Source organism: Eurosta solidaginis, chromosome 5 (assembly GCF_040869045.1).
Source record: "Eurosta solidaginis isolate ZX-2024a chromosome 5, ASM4086904v1, whole genome shotgun sequence".
Taxonomy (NCBI): Eukaryota; Metazoa; Arthropoda; class Insecta; order Diptera; family Tephritidae; genus Eurosta; species Eurosta solidaginis.
This window is the reverse complement of record NC_090323.1, coordinates 84,373,901-84,395,117: the sequence shown is the minus strand read 5'-3', so window position 1 is coordinate 84,395,117 and position 21,217 is coordinate 84,373,901. Positions and strand designations below refer to the sequence as shown.

At 40.7% G+C, this 21,217-nt stretch overlaps 1 protein-coding gene across 1 annotated transcript in view; it reads right to left on the bottom strand.

The window, feature by feature from the left end:
• The window catches only part of Cubn2 (Cubilin 2), an 864,444-nt gene that overhangs the window by 481,024 nt on the left and 362,203 nt on the right, over positions 1-21,217 (bottom strand). Inside the window, exon 13 of the mRNA XM_067791923.1 lies at positions 3,913-4,074. Coding sequence (XP_067648024.1) covers positions 3,913-4,074 — 162 coding nt within the window. The remainder of the gene's footprint in view (positions 1-3,912; positions 4,075-21,217) is intronic.

Sequence of the window (21,217 nt, the reverse complement as noted above, 5' to 3'; positions counted from 1 at the left end):
GCACTTGAAACATTTCATAACTCCAGAGTTTTTCTGTTGTGATCCCTTCAGTGCTTCCAAAATTGTGTCCACCGAATCTGGCCTTTCTACTTCCACACGATGGGCTTTGTACGCTGGCTTACTTAAAAGTGAGGCAGTTTCCTGAGTCAGTGCATGGAATACCGTTTCAGCAAATGTTGGCTTTGGGTTCGCATATGTATTCCACGGGTGCGTCTACATTTGCGAGATGAGCCAATTTTTCAACATCCGAGGCAAACTCCTGCGAAGTCCCATTCGCTTTTGGATAACGGTTTTGCAACTCAATTTTATATATCTGTTTTCTATGCTCGCTTCAATAACGTCTCCCGACAGCGGCCATCAATGCTTCATAACTGTTCCATTCGTACTCTGGAATCGTCTGTAATATTTCCGCTGCATGCTCTTTCAATGCCACGAACAGACTGCAACTTTATCTTCAGCATTCCAGTTGTTCACAGCTGCGGTCTTCTCAAACTGTAGCTTAAAGACCTGAAAAGGAACAGAACCGTCAAAGGATGGTGCCTTTACCTTTGGATTACTCGCTGAAACTGCTGAGCGATTTATATGCAACTCTTGTTTAAGACCTCTCAAAGCTTCTATCTCGGCATCCATTTTGTCCTCGAGCTGTACAATTTTTGTATTCTGTGCTTCTAACTGCGAAGACATTTGTGCCACCTGCAATGATAAGCGCTCCTCTTGTGCTTCCATCTTGGATGCAATCTGTGTCGAAATTTCTGAAATACGCGTTTCTTGTGCTTTCAACTGCTCAGCCAACTGAGATGTCATATATGTCTTCTGTTTTTCCAGTTGGGATGCCATATATGTCTTCTGTTCTTCCAGTTGAGATGACATTTGCGATGACATTGATGCTACTGTGGATGCTTGTGTAAATATTGCAGACAATATCATGTTCAAGTCTGTGCTGGTAGTTGTGTGCGATGTTTCGTTTTTCTCTTCAATTTTTGTTGTTGATTCTTCCACATCAGAGACACACTCGTCCACATCAATTCCTCCCAACTCCATTACCTATCGTGCTTGAAGTTCGATCTTATTCCGTTTATATTCAATCCACGGTTCTCCAACTCCTTTTTCAGTTGCTGGATCCTTAATTCACTTAACTTTGCCATGTCCAAGTTGTATTCAAAATCTTCAGAATTTATTCAAGAATTCCTCTTCTGACACCAATTGTAACGAATTTAGTGAAACTGCGCTTATTTTACACCTTCTACTAACGTTCGTGTCGCTAAGCTGTTGAATAAATAACTCCAATATTCAATAAAGCAAAATGTCTTTATTAGAATACTTCACAATAACACTTAAACTTTGCAACTGAGAGCGTGATTAAATCAGTCTTACAGATAAACCTCTAGCACAGTAAAGTGGCATTTAGCGAGCTCCTCCTGACTCTTGAGGAGGGTTATTTTAATGTGGGGCTGAAACAGGAGCCATGGCTCTCATCTGAGGGTAAGGTTTCTGGACTCAGCGCTCAATAGGGACTAGGGTTGGTGCTAGGGTGCATAAATGGCAGAAAATACTATACTTGAAAGCGCTAATCGTTGGAAGGCACTTTCCACTTATGAAAATTGCAACGTCATCTGCGTAAGCCGTAAGTTTTACAGGTCCCTCATCAAACCGCTTGAGCAGTTGGTTGATGACCAGCATCATCCCCATTGTGAGGCAATCTTACTGCACTTTAACATGCAGCTAATCCATCTGGTTATGGCTCGATGTACTTTAATGTAATTAAGACCATCCATAATCGTCCATTTAGAAAAAATGTTGAAAGCTCCGACAATGTCTAAGAAAACTCCTAGTGCATACTCCGTATATTCCAGGGCTCTCTCTATGTTTATTACCACCCTGTGCAGTGCAGTGTCTACCGATTTGTCTTTGATGTACGCATGTTGAATTGTGGAGAGCAGTTTTTTATTCACGTTGGACTTTATGTACATATCTATCAGCCTCTCAAAGGTTTTGAGCAGAAATGATGTTAAGCTGCTGAGCCTGTCGTCTCTGGCATACATGTGACCTATCTTTCCCGCCTCCTATGCACCCTTCGAATATTATTTTAAGCCATTCCACCACCGCTCTACTTGAAACTTGTAGCATGGTAGGGAATAAACCATCTATAAATAAAAAAAAATAAATGTAAGGCGCGATAACTTCCGAAGAGATCTTAGGCCGAGCTTCTCTTCCAATTTGCGTCGTCCTCCTTTTTTAATTTTTTCCTACGGTGACGGGACCTACTCGTTTTATGCAGACTCCGAACGGCATCTGAGTTTTCACTTAGAGCTTTTCATGGGATAAATACACTCGGAGTGCTTGCCAAACACTGCCGAGGGGCGACCCCGCTTAGAAAAATGTTATTCTAATTGAAAAACCTTGTTTCTAAAATGTTGTTGTTGCTTTGCCCGGTGCGTGAACCCACAGTATTCGGTGTAGTAGGCAGAGCACGCTACAATCATACCACGGCGGCCGCCCATATACCATCTGGGCCCGGCGATTTAAACTTAAAGAAAGCCTTCGTTGCACATTCGATCTTGGTATCGGTCACCAAGCCCGGCACTACCGGTTCGTGATCGAAGTGTGATTGCTATCTGCTGGCTCTTCTGAATCATCTCCCGATGGGAAATGTGTATCGAAAAGCCCCTCAAGGGACTCCTCACTATTACGTGACCATTCCCCGTTTTCTTTCTTTATTAGCCCTTGGTCTACGTTTCTCCTTGCTAGGACTTTTTTCAACTGTTCTTTTTTGGTGGAGCACTCTATATCCGCACAGAAATTTTTCCATGAGATTCTCTTCACCCTGGAAATTTCCCGCTTTGTAGATCCATATCAAGAATCCCTGTATTCATCCCGACACCCTTCTTTTTCCCGGTCTTTGCACGCTTAAACATTTTTTTACTAGTTCTCTTAGAAGGCCCATTGCTCCACCGCGGCGGATTGCTTTTCCTCTGAATCTTCTTAGAGTTATACGTAGTAATAATATTCCTTGTTTGGAAATCATTAGGCTCCTCCAGTTTTTCACATTGGCAACCTCTTTAGGTTGTCCCAGTATTTTTTTCTACATGTTTCCGGAATTTTGTCCAGTTGGTTGATCTAAGGTTTCTAAAGGTTCCTCCCTTCTCTACCCTCTTTAGGGCCATATAGCAGGATACCAGGATAAATGCCTCCTTATTTTTCTGCTCAACGACCACCACTACGAGGTCCTCAGTAGTGTAATTAGGCAGCATATATGAATACAACTGTTTTCTTACCATGACTGCAGCTCGCACCCTTCCTTCCGTTTGCGCGTTGTAAACGCCAAATCCACGCGCGCTGAGTACAGAAACCTTTCCTCCCGATGAGAGCCACGGTTCATGGATCAGCGCAGCGTCAAAGGATCTCTCTTCAAGGGTTAGGAGGAGTTCGCTCGACGCCACTTTACTGTGTTGGAGGATTATATGTAAGACTCGCAGCACCACTGGGCTGTTTGTCCCCCTCCAGCACCTTCTTCGTGACGCTTCCATCCTCCTCTTGCCCTTCTGGCTTTCGAGGCCCCCTTCAGCCTCATCCCAACATGTATTATATTACCATATACAATTTTAATATATAATTTTAAAAAGTTAACTGGGTAAATTTTAAATAGTATGTTTTTTGTAAAGAGCATTTAATAATACACTTCCTGGTGTATTTTAATTTAAAAAATAGTTTCGTAAAAAAGAACGGCATATATCACTTTATCACATCCTTTAAGAATTCATTTTCCAAAATTGCGGTTTTGGCGCAGCGGTCTCAGTTCTCTCTGAAACTTGTTTCACCCTATTTTCTTTATCTAAACCTATTTTCATAATATTTGCCGGAGGAAGTATTCGGAAAACTTCAATATTGTTATTTAGATATGCTCCAACTTACCTTCACGCTATTTGTACAGTTTTCTTGATTTGAGCAATCGCATTCCAAATGTAATATGTCCAGAAAAATTTGGGTCCCATTAGACTCGATTTTCCACTCACAATTTTCATGTAATCGCGATTTAATATAACCAACTGTATCATTTAAAAATCCTCCACATACCTAATTGTAATGAACAAAGTTGGAGTTAATTATAAGCACATAATTTATGGACAAAATAAATTGAATTTACAATAGCTGTAATCTGGATTTTTGGCATTAATCCCAAAAACATAGTAAGAGTCCTAAAAAACAGCACATATAATGAAAATGCCATTGGAACTCAAAATTCGCCCACGGATAGACCTACCTCAGGCCATCCCAAACCCCACCGGACCCTACCGCATTGCTCCATATAAATGCTTATGGGGCCATATCCATGAATTAATTTTAATTGATTTTATTTGCTAGTCAAACCAGAGTTGCGGTGTAAAATTGTCATTTAAGTCTTAAGAAACAAGCTGTTCTTGAAGCGGGGGTTGACAGTTCACAATTTATCAACCGCTGCAGAAACTTGGTGTTTCAACAGGGTGAACCAGAGATAAAGGGATGTTGGTTCCACATTGCAATTGATGAGATGGTTGGAGTCATGTGGGGACACGTTATAAGCAGGGTATACAATTATGCCGGGGTTGATTCTGGATAGGTAAGAGTTTAACCTATTACAGCATCCAGACCGAAGTTGAGTTAGAGTCACGCATGTCTCCCTGGGGAGTTTGCTTTCCTCTACTGCGAGTTTCGCTCCCTATAGTAGGCACCTTGTCGTTGCACAGTGTTTCGTGTAGAACAAGCTAGCTGGACAAAATTATTTTATGAGATTTTCCGTTTCATATGCAGTCATTTATTACAACTACGTTATTTTTTTTTAGCCATATGTTTTTTCTTTTAATTTTTCCAAAATTTTACTTCATATGCATACATTTGCGTATTTCATATACAGTAACTCATGTGAATAAGTGACATAGATCGAAAAAAATTTAAAGGACTTAAGAATATTACTTTATTGTACTTAAATTGAATGGACTACAAATCTCAATACTCTAAAAAATTCTAAAAATTCGGGAAAAAAAATTAAAATTTTTTACGAAAATTCGTCGAATTTTTCAAACATGTTTTAAATATAATTTAGTTTTTGTTATACATCGTGACAAATTTTCTTATGGGAAATTAATTAAAATATGAAAATTCGTCGAATTTTTCAAACATTTTTTAAATATAATTTAGTTTTTGTTATAGATCGTGACAAGTTTTCTTATGGGAAATTAGTTAAAATAAATTTGCGAAAGCGAAAATTGTAAGAATTGTCCAAAAAGGGGTGCTTATCGGGGGACAGTAAATTTAAGACTTCTGAAGTCAGACTTTAAATTTTTTTCTTAGGTATTTCCCTAAAATTTTTAACTTAAGGATCCGATGTTATAAGCAACATATCCATAAGATCTCTATTCGTGGCACCACTAAACTGCTTTTGTGTGTTATCATCACTGAATCGTCTCAAATCTTTGTTACGGGCTTCCTGTGCTTCCTCAGAAAGTTGACCAATAGGTAAAATTGCTGATTTTATAATATCAGTACTATGCACTAAGATTTTATGAACTGTAACAGGCATATTAAACCATGGATAGAGATCTATGTATAGTTTTTTAGTCTCGACCGCAAATTTTTCAAATCTTTGGATATTTATATTGTACCCAGATGTTAATGCGCGAAGGAGAGTGTCGAATCTTTTAATGAGCGTTACATCCAGTCCCGTAATCTCAGCAATATCCTCAGAATTTTCGAAAAACCTACGAACAGTGTTGCCGTCATTGGTATTGCCGAAACTTGGTTTTGGTTTATCTACTATAAATCCAAGTACACTTTTTTACTCGAGGCGATAACTTATGTGAAGCAAGCATTCAAAACATCTTATCCATGCATGGAGAGTAGACAAACCAGAACCAAGATGATCTCGGTTAGACGTAAAGTCCCGTAACTCATTATTCATATCTTTTGGAGTGGCACCACAAATATAACATTTTTGTGCGGAAGAATTTTCAGTCAAAGCATTGCAAACTTGTCCGTCAATCATTGTTAGAAGCATATTGTGATTTACGGAAATTTCGTATTCTTCGAGCATGTACTTTATTGGCAACAACGGATTTATCTCCTCTAAAATTATGTTCGTTTCAAAAACAATAAAATCTTTTTGTATGATTTTAATAATCGGGGATTGCCCATATTGCTTTTTCAAATGTATGAAAACATTTATTTGAAGCAATTTTTTAATTTTATAATTTATTTAATAATTTGGGAAAAATTTAAACAACGTGACATCAGGACGGACAAGGCGACAGCTGTTTCGATTATACCTTGTAAATCTCTTCAAAGCCTTTTCTCCCGGGAGTGGGAGTCGAACTCGCACTCCTACGATAGTTGAAATGATTGTAAACGCATTCAGCTACGTCATGCCTGTTGTAAAGTTCTTCCCAATTGCCTTCTTTTTGCATATTTTAATCTTTTACACATTGCATACTTCGTATGCAATTATGTGTTAAAGCTATGCTTGGTACGGCGGTTTTCAAAGAAACTTTGGTTTTTGTTGCTGTTTTCGTTCTATTTATGGAACTACAATGAATTAACCAATTTTGTCTGTTTGTATGATTTTAATAATCGGGGATTTCCCATATTGCTTTTTCAAATGTATGAAAACATTTATTTGAAGCAATTTTTTAATTTTATAATTTATTTAATAATTTGGGAAAAATTTAAACAACGTGACATCAGGACGGACAAGGCGACAGCTGTTTCGATTATACCTTGTAAATCTCTTCAAAGCCTTTTCTCCCGGGAGTGGGAGTCGAACTCGCACTCCTACGATAGTTGAAATGGTTGTAAACGCATTCAGCTACGTCATGCCTGTTGTAAAGTTCTTCCCAATTGCCTTCTTTTTGCATATTTTAATCTTTTACACATTGCATACTTCGTATGCAATTATGTGTTAAAGTTATGCTTGGTACGGCGGTTTTCAAAGAAACTTTGGTTTTTGTTGCTGTTTTCGTTCTATTTATAGAACTACAACGAATTAACCAATTTTGTCTGTTTGTATGATTTTAATAATCGGGGATTGCCCATATTGCTTTTTCAAATGTATGAAAACATTTATTTGAAGCAATTTTTTAATTTTATAATTTATTTAATAATTTGGGAAAAAATTTAAACAACGTGACATCAGGACGGACAAGGCGACAGCTGTTTCGATTATACCTTGTAAATCTCTTCAAAGCCTTTTCTCCCGGGAGTGGGAGTCGAACTCGCACTCCTACGATAGTTGAAATGGTTGTAAACGCATTCAGCTACGTCATGCCTGTTGAAAAGTTCTTCCCAATTGCCTTCTTTTTGCATATTTTAATCTTTTACACATTGCATACTTCGTATGCAATTATGTGTTAAAGCTATGCTTGGTACGGCGGTTTTCAAAGAAACTTTGGTTCTTGTTGCTGTTTTCGTTCTATTTATAGAACTACAACGAATTAACCAATTTTGTCTGTTTGTATGATTTTAATAATCGGGGATTGCCCATATTGCTTTTTCAAATGTATGAAAACATTTATTTGAAGCAATTTTTTAATTTTATAATTTATTTAATAATTTGGGAAAAATTTAAACAACGTGACATCAGGACGGACAAGGTGACAGCTGTTTCGATTATACCTTGTAAATCTCTTCAAAGCCTTTTCTCCCGGGAGTGGGAGTCGAACTCGCACTCCTCCGGGCAATCCCCGATTATTAAAATCATACAAACAGACAAAATTGGTTAATTCGTTGTAGTTCTATAAATAGAACGAAAACAGCAACAAAAACCAAAGTTTCTTTGAAAACCGCCGTACCAAGCATAGCTTTAACACATATGTAATTGCATACCAAGTAAAAGATTAAAATATGCAAAAAGAAGGCAATTGGGAAGAACTTTACAACAGGCATGACGTAGCTGAATGCGTTTACAACCATTTCAACTATCGTAGGAGTGCGAGTTCGACTCCCACTCCCGGGAGAAAAGGCTTTGAAGAGATTTACAAGGTATAATCGAAACAGCTGTCGCCTTGTCCGTCCTGATGTCACGTTGTTTAAATTTTTCCCAAATTATTAAATAAATTATAAAAATAAAATCTTTTGTTTCTTTAGAAAAAATAAATTTAATTGGACGATAATACATGGTAGAAGAAGGTCGAGGATTCTGCCAAACAATGTTACCTTTTCCATCCTGTAATTGAAGAAGAACGAAAGAAAATATAAACAAAAACTCATCAGTGTCAGAACTGCATGCAAACTTTTGCTTATATGTGCTATGGCCAGAGCTTCCATCGCAACCCACTTGCTGATTAAAGTATACGTCAAGTTTGTAGGTAATAAACTAATAAAAACTTCTTGACTTGCTAAAACTAAACGCTCAACAGTTTTATCTAATACGGACTGGACTTTAATTTCCCCACGTGTTTCACCCACATCAATTTCATTTGGATAGTATTCTGCCTTAGCTTTTCTTAGACTATAAAATGATGGATAAACCTTATGGCCTGCCTTGATGCTCCACTTCCGAGTCGTTTTGTACCCATGAGTCGTCGACTTGCTATCTACGTAGTATGCTAAAGCTTCTACATTGCTCAAGCATCTTGCATCTGGCTCACATGTCATCTTTTTGCCGGATATTTGAGTGGTTTCCTGTGATTTTTTATAATGTTAGCGACATTTCTGTTGCCGGAAATACGCGTTGATACTTCTGCCGCATAAAGTAACTCACCAGGACTTCTATATTGCAAGAGATCATCCACTCGACGCCGTTTGGTTTTTTCACTGCAGCTAACAAAGTCCTTCTTTCGTCTTCCGGGACCGGGGTTACTTGAAGAAGGGGTTGGTTGGTCTGATGGCAACTTTGAATCCACCGTGATTGTAAATGTGAAGTCTGGACCCGAAAGTCACTCCGACTTTTTATTCAAAAATCGCTCCTTATGTCTTCCAGAAGTGTTCCACTTTTGATCCAGCTTCGACGAATATCCCGATATTTGAAAGCTTAAACTTTTTATCGAATACTCGGCTGCTTCGCTTAAATCGTACTTAAGTACAACAAAACTCAATAATTCTTAATATCTGGTTTCCTTCGAATGTTGAACCCAAATGTCAAAAAAACTTCGTTCTGGGTACGGTTATAACTAAACTGCTTTGTGTTTTTGATTTTCCGACAGGGTGAATAGTTGATGATTGTTGTGCTGCCATCTTAAGTGTCGTTGATCGTTCTGATTTGCTATCAGTTGTGCAATATTTATATTACATTCAGGTATTGGCGTAGATGCTACCAAATGGGGTTGTTTTGTGTAGCGTTCCTGTGTGGTTATACCTGCATTAGGATTGCTTTGTATGTACCTGTTTTTATGCCTTGGTGATTGGTGCGGTAGGTTGAAGTCAGTGATCTTCACCTTTTTGCTTTTGGTGTGCTCTTGTTGACCTTGCGCGTTTATTTTTGTGTGTTTTATGGCTACGTGTTTGTTCCCTGTACCTGGAAATTGGTTTTGCCGTTTGTAGATCAGCTTTAAAGGTTCAAATATCTCGTCGGAGCTGGTACGTACATACATCCTATTTTACATGTAGAGATAACTAAATCTACAAAAAAAAATTTAAAATAGATGTGCAAAGAATTCGCAATGGTTTTTTCTTTCGACTATTAGAGAATACTTGCGACTATAACGTATCCAAAATTTAGCCCGGATGTCCGCGGATGTATGTAACTTTTTTGTCCCTAAATTTAAAAATATAGAGAAAAAATAACTTTTCTTCTTAATAACGGAATGTTAAATATATTGAAAATACTCTAATTGAGAAAGAATTACTATTAAAAAATTTTACTTACCTTCGAGCTTAGAATCCATAAAAAAAATTATATAAAAGTGTTCACTTAAAAGAAATATGAAGCTTAATGTTAAACAAGAATTGTGCAAATTAATCAATGCATTTTATGGCCACTCCTGCCTTCTTACCTCAATTACTCAATATGTATGAGCAAAAATATCAAAAAAAAAAGCAAAAATCCCGTTATTTTGTTTGTTTTCTTCCATTTCTCATTACACTTTTCTTGGAATAAGAACTTTGTTTTTGTCCAGCTAGCTTGTTCTACACGAAACACTGTGCGTTGGTTGTTGTTGTTGTAGCGATTAGGTTACTCCCCGAAGGCTTTGGGGAGTGTTATCGATGTGATGGTCCTTTGTCGGATACAGATCCGATACGCTCCGGTAAAACAGCACCATTAAGGTGCTGGCCCGACCATCTCGGGAACGATTTATATGGCCACATTGAACCTTCAGGCCATCCCTCCCTTCCCACCCCCAAGTTCCATGAGGAGCTTTGGGTCGCCAGAGCCTTGTCTGTTAGTGAAACAGGATTCGCGGCTCGAAGGTGAGGTTGACAATTGGGTTGGATAAGCTATATGTTGCGCTACACACCCCCTTGAATCCCCTGCGTTGGTGTGATGGCTTAGTTGAACTCCATAGAGCTCGACCATGGGGCTGAGTAGTTTGGGGCCTGCATCAACGCCGTTTCGCTTCATAGGTGAATGGCGAGACGTAAATGACCAAGAACTGCCAACCTCCCAATCCAGGGTGTTATGCGGACTGTGCCTATTGGATGATTTGCAGCCAGGAGGTATATTCGTCTGTATTTGAATGGAGCCTTCCCCATACCGGACCGCCTCAGAAAGTACTCGCGGCCTTACCACAGGGCAGCTGTTGTCCCCATTTTTAACATTAGATCGCTGAGTACTCAATAATTATAAAACAAAGTAAGGAAGAGAAGAAAAACGTGATGGCGTCGCAAGCCGGGGAATAGAAAATCGCTATAAGTGATGATTCGTACGCGGTTAGCGGTGATAGTGTGCAGTCAAAGTGCTCGGTTAAGGAGCGGTCTACCAGCCCGAACAACGACCTAATGTTAGAACGAGAACAATGAGATAGGGAACTTAAAATAACCCTCTCAAAATATGGAGCAGTACTAAGAATTATGCAGCGCTTGGGTCCAGTGGTTGGCCCAACCAACGATGACTGGGATTGCTTGAAATGGGCCGTGAGACAGTGGAAGAATGTCGAAGACAGTTCACTGACGAAAACTTTGCTGCGGGCAAATCTCAATTTTGCAACCGCTATAAAGAGAAAGAAGCCTCGAGAGGCAAAATCGGCTGAACCTGACAAGCCTGCTTTTAAGAGGTAGAAGGGGGAGGGGAAATGCCCCAGCACCAGAAGCAGAAGGCAAACTAGCCAGAATGACCGGAACTAAACCTCAAAATCTGCGGAACAGATCTAAGAGGGAAATATAAGTAATGGAAAGCCATTTACCTCAAAAGCTGTAATACAGGAAGAGAAAGGCAATAATGGCTTGAAAAACAGAAATACAAATGCTTATAAGCTAAAGGGAGATAACGATCAGACTCCAGCTTACTCGATGATACTAAAGGGAGCTAGCGCTGAGACTCCGGTTTTCACCGAGAAGAAGATGAACGAAGTTGCGAAGCAGCCCCTAATTGTAGCGCTACTAGATTTCAGCGTCCCCAATGGGCAGATGTCAACCAAAAGTTGGAGATCCATAGAAGGGGAGCTGACTAGTATCATGATCAAAATGATGTATGATGAACCAACCAGACCACTACCAGCCTTCGAAACAGCTGGACTGCACAATGGGGTTAAACTGATGACCTGCACCAATAATGCAACTTTAGAATGGCTGCAGAGAGTTGTCTCAGACCTTCACACACAAGAAGGTGCAAGGTTGAAGGTGGTGTATAGAGCCCTGATCCCCACGATACTAAAGACCAAGGTTTAGAGGAGTCCTCAGGACAATAACCCCAATACTCTAAAAGCAGAGGAGGTGGAAAAAGACCTTGATAACCTGAAAGTAGAGGCAAATTTTGGGGAAAAAAGCGCAGTGGTAGAGGTGCACAAGCAAATCAATGATGCGGGGAACCTTAGAAAAACCACAATGTGTGTAATGTGGCTTTCATCTGGAGGAAAGATTTCTGAGCTCAGCGCTCGCGGATTCAGATTTATTACGCAAAGGCGGAAGGCAGGGTTAGAGCTGCAGTCATGGTATGGAAACACTTATGTATACTCGTGTATGCTATCTAACTTCAGCACCGAAGACCTAGCGGTGGTCGAAATAAAGGGGAAGAAAGAACCATTCCTGAATAACTTTCACTTGGTCTTTCTTCGCTACACTCTTCACTTCGCTAAATAAAAAGCTGTTGGGGTTTTTCTTAAAACGTTATAATTTTTCAAGTTCACTCTACACAGCTTCTATTACTTTAATTATTACACTTTAATTAAAAACTTCAAAAACAAACGCATATGTTTAAAGGAATTAGATATAAATGTTGTGTATATATAACTATACAAAAGGAGCGCGTCCGCGGTTGCCGAATAATAATGCTTGACTGACGAATGCCATATATAATTGTTGACGATGGTAGTGTATGCGCGTTGGCGCCTTTCCATTCGCCGCGCACGGCTGCGCATAAGGATTTCGCCGCCGTATAAATTATGAAGGAGGCGGCTTAAACATCCTGCCCGCCCTGCAGGGAGGTGCCAGTAAGCACCTTCTGCAGTTCCTGCAGGGCGCGGATGGTAGTATCTAAGGCGCGATTCGTATTGCGCCGTTGGCATTGCGCCGTTTGCAGGCCTTGAGGGGTGCGCGCGATCGTGCGCTTGGCCGTCTTTGCGAGTTTTGGGGTTGCCGCTGTTTTAAATGCAGGATGCGCCTTTTGGGCGCTGCAGGCGCAGGTCGGTGTCCTCTCTTTTTTCTTCTTCGGCTTGGGTTTCGGCTTGCGGGGTGCTTGGGGGGTTTTCTGTGGAGGGACTTTGCGCTGCCCACGTCGGCCTTTTGGCCTCTCGTGCAGGAGGGTGTGATGTGCCAGGCCGCAAATTTTGCACGACCCTCGGGAGTCGCATTCCCCCGTGGTGTGCGTGAGTGCCAGACAATTGAAACAATAGCCCTGTGCCCTGGCCACTGTAGCACGCTGCGGTGGCCGCATCGCCTTGAAAGCCGGGAAGGTCCGCAGCGCGTGGTAGCGGTGGCAGAGCCGACACTGGAGGCAGTTATCGGTTTCTGCTGTGGGAGCCAGTGGGCATGCTGGTCGAAATGCCATGATGGTGTCGTCCTGAAAGTACAAGAGCAGAGAGAGAAACGAGAAGTAGTTGGATACAGCGGATGATACGGAAATTTAATTATACAGGGGAAACGTATATAAGTTAGAGCGCTGTGCTCGAAGAGTATTCCATTGGAAGAAAGCACAGTTTAACTAAGGGGCGCATGACAAGCCTATTTTGGGTGCGAACCTCTACAACCCGAACATGGTTGTCAGGTCCGTGGCGAACGTTCTCGATTCGTCCCAGACGCCACTCGGTGGGTGGGAGCGAATCTTCTTTATTTACGACAAGGTCGCCTGGTTGAGGATTTCGCTGTGGCGTTTGCCATTTATAGCGCTTCTGAAGGTCCTTCAGATAATCCTCTTTCCAGCGTCGACTGAATTGGTGATGAAGCGATTTGAGTTTTTCCCATCGATTTATCCAGGAGAGGTCTTCCGCGTTTGGCTCAGGAATGGCTAAAAGCGGTGCACCTCGAAGGAAGTGACCCGGAGTGAGCGCTGTGAAGTCAGCTGGGTCCTGGGATAGTGAGGTTAGAGGCCTCGAATTGAGAACTGCTTCAATACGCACCAACAGCGTCGTGAATTCTTCGAAAGTAAACTTGTGGGATGCAGCGGTTTTTTTAAGGTGGGTTTTAAAACTTTTTACTGCGGATTCCCACAAGCCGCCCATATGAGGGGCGCTGGGTGGAATATACTGCCAGTTTATTCCCTGAGGGGCATATTTCTGTACAATGTCCGCAGAGCATTCGTTAAGAAATTTAACGAAGTCGCGTTCGAGTGCGCGCTGAGCGCCAATGAACGTTTTACCATTGTCGCTCATCATTTTTGAGGGATAACCTCGTCTGCCAACGAATCGGGCGAATGCTGCTCGAAAGGCTTCAGTAGTAAGGTCCGAGCATAGCTCGAGGTGTACTGCTTTTGTGGAAAAACAGACGAATACAGCCACGTACCCTTTTATGATAGTGGTCGACCTCAGAACCGATACTTTTATTTGGAATGGACCTGCAAAGTCTACTCCTGTTGTGGAAAAGGGGAGTGAGAAATTGCAGCGCTCAGGTGGTAGAGCTGCCATTATTTTCGTGCGCGTTTTCTGTTTGAAAAGCGTGCAAGATTTGCACTGAAAAATGCATTTCTTTATAAGAGGCTTTAGTTTTGGTACGTAGTACTCTTGCCTCACCATTTGGAGCATTAACCGCATTTCTGCATGAAGAAGCAGGCGGTGTAAAAACTCCAGATACAACTGGCAGAGCCTTGAATCCGGAGGAAGGATTACTGGATGCTTCTCGTTGTACTGCATTGTAGAATGTTCCAATCTTCCACCGATACGTAGGAGCCCGTATCCATCCAGAAATGGGTCAAGAGCCAGAAGGGAACTCTTTTTGCTTATTGGCATATTGTTTTGTAAGGCGTTCTTTTCGGCCCCGAAATGGCGAGATTGTGCCATTGCCACAAGCCGCGTTTTCACATGTTGCAACTCTTTGTACGTCAGATGGGGATTATGTGTTGCCACCGATTTGGATTTGCTGCAGGCATTGTTCGCAAAGCGGAACACGTATGCAATCACACGGAGAGCTCGAGAGTATGAGGAGAAGCGTTGGAGAATATCGTCCTCTTCCTCGAGTGCGTGATATGCTTCGACCTTGCGTTTCTCGGGTGGAGAAGCACTACCTGCTTTCGGCTTTGGCCATGCCGAAACGTGGCAAGAAAGCCATTGTGGTCCGTGCCACCAAAGTGAAGAGCCTATCAAATCATGCGGATTGCAACCACGTGTACCAAGATCAGCAGGGTTGTCTTGGCTAGATACATGGCGCCAGGTGCCGCTGGGAAGATATTCTCGAATTTGAGAGGTACGGTTGGCCACATAAGTCTTCCAGGTCGATGGAGATTTCTCTAGCCAGGCTAGTACAATCTCAGAATCTGACCATAAGAATATGTTGCATGCTTGTAAGTCGAGCTGTTTTCGAACAGTTGAAGCCAGTTTTGCGAGTAGGACTGCACCACATAGCTCTAAGCGGGGTAAGCTTACAGTTTTTATGGGGGCAACTTTGCCTTTCGCAACCAAAAGAGAAGATTTTATTTGGTTGCCCACATGTGTGCGGATGTAAATCGCTGCGCAATATGCTTTTTCCGAGGCATCACAGAACCCGTGGATTTGGGTGTCTTGCCCTGGAACGACATTAACCCATCGAGGGATTTCGATGTGGCAAATGGCTGGCAGATTTTCTGCGAAATGTTGCCATTTTGATAATGTTGCGGGTTTGGCGCTTTCATCCCAATCGCTGCCATCCAGCCAGATTTCTTGGAGAAGCATCTTGGCCTGGATCATAACTGGCGACAGCCATCCTGCCGGGTCAAACAGTTTTGCAACAGAAGATAAAATTTGTCGCTTTGTGACCGCATTTTGGGTGTGTTCCGGCAGAATGGTGTATGAAAATTTGTCCGTGAGCGCGTTCCATCGAATGCCAAGAGTTTTGGTATTGGAAGTGCTCTCGAATTTCAAGAAGTTGGAGTCTAGAAGATCCTCCTTCGGAAACTGTTCTAATATGGCCGGGTGATTAGCCGTTAGTTTCTTTAGTATGAAACCAGCTGATTTTAGGGCGTTTATCACTTGAACGAGTGATTCAGTGGCGTTATCGATGGTATGACTTCCGGATAGGATGTCGTCGACATAAGTTTACGTCTTGAGAATTGTTGCAGCCAACGGGAATGTCGCTTTCGTGTCATCGGATAGTTGATGCAAGGTACGAATAGCGAGATATGGTGCACAATTGACGCCGAATGTAACCGTTTTTAGATTGAAATCGCTAACATTGGAGTTGGCCGATTTGCGAAATAGGATTCGCTGAAAATCTTTGTCGTCCTCGTGTATAAGGATCTGACGGTACATTTTTTCAATATCTCCATTGAACACATACTTATGCATGCGCCACTGTAGAATTAGTAGCATGAGATCTGGTTGGAGAGTTGGACCAGTGTATAGCACGTCATTCAGGGATTTTCCTGACCCAGATTTTTTAGAGGCGTTGAAAACCACACGAACTTTGGTGGTGACCTTATCTGGTTTGACTACCGAATGATGTGGCAAGTAAAATGAGAAGACCTTGCCATTCGAAGTTATTTCGCATGGGTCGGCAAATTCCATGTGATCAAGGTCGAGATATTCTTGCAACACATTGCTGTACATTGTACCTAACTCCCCCTTTTTCTGAAGCGATCGCACCATGCTGAAAAACTGCTGCAGAGCAGCCGGGCGGGATTTGCCGAGGGAGAGTTTTTCAGGAAACTCTTTCTTGAATGGAAGTCGCACAATGTATCGACCGTTTGGTGCACGTGTCGTGGTTGTTGCATATATCTGCTCACACGCTTGATCCTCGGGGGATATCTGTGGAGGTTGTGGAATTTCCTCCTCTTCCCAAAATTTTCTCAGTTGAGAACTGAGTGTCTCGTTTGACGCTCGGACTTGTGTCGAGAATGACACAACATTTTCAGTTATTGGACCACTGAGAATCCAACCAAAAATGGTTTGTTGCGCAAGTATGCTACCGCACACCTCTTTTATACCTTCCAGCAGAATTTGTGGAAGTATGTCGCTGACCATGTCAGTCTGACCCGGTATGTGGCAACTGGGATCAGCGAGCTCAAGGAGTTTCAACTGCTGCCAGATTTTGCGACTAATGGTGGATGTTGGCAGATTTTTTGTCAATTGCGGCAACACAATGGCATGAGCCTTTATCCTTTTCATGGCCTTGGATGCAACTAGTGTCAAAGGACAAAGCTTGGAGGACTTTTGTACGACTTGTCCACCCATGCCAGAGATTTCGAACTTTGAATGTTGGAATGGAAGTTTCAACCGTTTTTTGCACTTTCGAGGAAATGAAAGTTCTTTCCGAGCCTTGATCAATAAGGGCTCTCAGTTGAAATAATTCCCCTTCGTGTTCGACTGCGACCATAGCAGTAGGAAGGAGAATTTGGTTATCATTGGCTGCATGCAATGATTGAACCGGTGCGTGTTTTGAACAACACGGTAGCTCGCCAGAATCGGAGCTATTCTGCGTTTGTCGAACGGGAGATGTTGACTCAGCAGTTGTGTGCTGCACGTTTGGTGCATTCGTTCGCGGGGTGGAACGTTGAGCTTGTGGGCTCGCATGCAACAGCGTGTGATGCCGTTGATGACATGTCGAACATGACCACTTGCTCGTGCACTCATTGATGATATGAGTGCTGCTAAGGCAGTTTGTACACAGCTTAGCTTGTTTTATGAATTGTGTCCGGTTTTGCACAGACATTCGTTTGAATCGTGGACAGAATCTAATAAGGTGCGGGGAGTTGCAACATTGGCAAGTTTCCTTTTTAGATTCTGCCACAAGGGTTTGCGTCCTGTTGAAGGACCTGTTTTGCGTAGAATTTTGATGAGCGACTGGTTTTTGTTTGCTTGGTTGAAGCCTATTGACCCTTTCAACGACTTCATATCTCGAGGTAAGAAAGTCGTTCATTTGTGACCATGAGGGTAGATCTCTTCGAGAAGAGAGAGACTGTTCCCAAAGTGACAGGGTTGTTTCTGGGAGCTTTGATGAACAAACGTACACCAGAATCGGATCCCAACTGTCTGTCGTAACTCCTTGGGAGTGAAGGACGGATAGGCAGTTGTTTATTGTATTTTGCAATTTCTGAAGTTGCTCACTATTTTCGGATGGAATAGTGGCAAGAGTCAGTAAGGATTTTATCTGGTTAGATAGATAGATAGATATAGATAGATAGATAGATAGATAGATAGATATTTATTATTAATATGTTTACATATTTTTTGATTTCACAATAAATTTTAAATATCACAAATTCATTTTCAATTCACAGACGTGTATGATATATATATATATATTAAGTAATAAAAAGTAAAAAGTAATAAAAAATATTTCAGCCTCGAATAAGATCTATACATAGCCGTTTAAAATTCATAATATTATTCTCTCGTTTGATATAATCAGGTAACGAGTTAAATATGTTAAGGCCCTTATATAATAATGTGTTTTGGGCTGCAGTAGTCCGCTGTAATCCTAGTCGAAAGTCATTCGCATTCCGCACAGCATATTGGTGTGTATCTCTAACATACTGAATGCAACTTGTTAACATACTGAATGCAACTTGTCAACCAAGATACGCTTGTTTTCGTATCGTGACCGTAAAGCTTCCCAGGCAAGGTCAAAGTTATCATCGCTCAACGCATATTGTTTGACGATGGAGCCGGCTTTGCCTTGCGTTTTGTACCGGAGATGGTACAATTTCTGAGCACGGGAGAGCCTTGGGTGGTTAATGTACACCGCTGTGAACATGTCACGAAAAGCGGGCCATTCTTCATAGCCACCATAAAAGGTGTCCGTGTCGCAGGCTGGGACCTTGAGGTAAATATTTGCCTCAGCCGGGGGTTGTTCCACGCGGGGTGGTGGACTCGGCGTTGCCATCATTTTGATCAATGAAAGTTGATCGGCAATTTTTGCTTTAGTCACTTCATACGTATCAAGGCAGGCGCATTGTTTGCCTTGCACTGAACTCTTGAAGTCTTCAGGGAAACTTTCGTCTGGTTTCGAAAAAACCAGATCGTAAACCGATTGAAGTCGCGCCCAATAATCATCTAGTGATTTGTCCTTTATCATGAGATACGATTCAGTGTGATCCTGAATCGGTGCTTCGTTGAATTTTGCACAGTATCTCATCAGATTGTCACTTTCCGCGATGAACTTTTGCGCGGATGGGTCAACTGATTTGGATTTCCGGGGGGATGTTGACCTCTCCTTGGCCGTTTCTTCCTTTGGGCCACCTTTTGGTTTTGTCCCGGTTTCGGACGTTTTTGGGGGACTGCGAGGCATTTTATGCAAGCTTTTGGGTTTTCACCAAAAAAACCGAATAAAGTATGTGTCCGCTCAGAGAACGTTCGCAAAATTTGAAGATGGAAAACTCTTCGTGCCACAGAAATTTAAAAAGGGGAATTTTAATTGGTGGCGGTGTATGTGTTTTTTTTTTTTTTGAGCAATAGAGTCAAGCACGGACAACGGGACGTTCCTTAAATGATTTAAATCCGCGAAATTCGGAATTCAATAGGATGTATATTGTTTTGTAAAAACAAAAGTTATAAAATTAAAAAAAAAATCACAAACACTTTTCACTTATATATACGTGTAAATATACGTGTGGAAATAAACGTGTATTTGTAAATTACTGGTATATATAGGTATGTATATATTAGAAAATAATAATATGTACTTGAAGTTTGTATGGATATTTTTTGAAAGTTCCTATAGGGACGAAAATATCTCAAACTTAGTTTTGTACCCCAGAATGTACGCGCAATATACAAACGTATGTATATATATTTGTTTGTGCGAACGTATGCACGTGAATCAGATGAGCTTCTCTGTTTATGTTTACAAACAGAAGAGTTTGTTTTGATTCGCTTCTTCGTCGCTTTAATGTCGCGTTTCTTTGTGAAGCTGAGTGCGCTTGATTGCACTGTTGGGAGAGTGCAGCAAAGAAAGATGAAAAAATTGCAAATATGAGAGAGGTTGAGAAATTTGATCAGCAGTACACAACTCTCGTTGCTAATGTAGCTCTATGTGCTGGGAAAATGTCGCTGGAAGAGCGACTTGAACGTGTGAGTAAACACGTATGATGTTCTCTGAGTGGAGAAGTATGATTGCTGGAAAAGCAACTTGAAATTATTTGTACATGTATGTAAGTATGTACATACGTATGAATATTATACTTTTCTATATGCTGCGAAGCAGAAAAAATGATTTGGAAGAAGTTGAACTGTATCGACAAGTTCAACGCTCTGTGCGAACAACGGGGTAAACTCAGCTGTAGAAGAAGTTTTTGCCGATGTTGTTCTTGCACAGTGGGTTTGAGTAGGCAAGTAAACTGCAATTTTTTGTTGGTTAAATACCACTAGAAATATGTATACATATATATATATAATTGGCGGATTTTGCCTATTGGTATAGCGGAATATTTTCTACCAATTTTTGGTTGCAAAAAGGTTGCAGTAAAACCAACGGTAAGAAAATTTCCGCAATATTCATATATATGTGTATGTGGATATATATATGTATATATGATTTTGCAGTTTAAAAAAATAATATAACTTCTTTGGAAAAAAGTTTTATTATTTTCTATATTTTTATGAAGAATAAAAAACTGCCTACTCACCAATTCCTGTATGTACTGCTTCTTATTGTGTTGTTACTGCCTGGTCGCTTGATGTTGTTGGATGCTGCTTAGCTGGCTGTTGGTGCTACTGCTTGGCTTTGTAAAAATGATGATTTTTAAAAAATTTTTTTTTATCTATATTTCTTTGTTTTTTTGTGTACCACAAAATAATTTCGCAAATTTTGTGAGTATATGTAGATAAGTGTTTGCGCACTTTTGATGAGTGCGCCGACAATTTAAAAAAAATTTTCTAACTTTTTTTTTTGAAATTTAAAATTTTTTCCGCAATTCTTTTGTATTTTTAAATACGATTGTATATATGTATATATTTGTTTTTTAACCACGCACCAGCACTTTTTGGTTTTTTTACAATTATATTTTTTGACAAATTTTTCCAAAATTTTTGCAATTTTTTGAATTTGTATTTTTTTTTTGTTCATGTAATTTCTTCACGCTTGTATTTGTTTGTTTTGTTTTTTTTTTTGTGCGGACGAAAAAATTCGATTAAAAGCTAATTAAAAATGTTTTTGTTTTAAATTTTTATTTAATTTTTTAAACGAGCGATAATTCGATTTGAACTGATAATTTTAGTTTATAATTTTTAGGGCTGGCCAAAGATGGCTGCGAAGGACCATGAATAACTTTCACTTGGTCTTTCTTCGCTACACTCTTCACTTCGCTAAATAAAAAGCTGTTGGGGTTTTTCTTAAAACGTTATAATTTTTCAAGTTCACTCTACACAGCTTCTATTACTTTAATTATTACACTTTAATTAAAAACTTCAAAAACAAACGCATATGTTTAAAGGAATTAGATATAAATGTTGTGTATATATAACTATACAAAAGGAGCGCGTCCGTGGTTGCCGAATAATAATGCTTGACTGACGAATGCCATATATAATTGTTG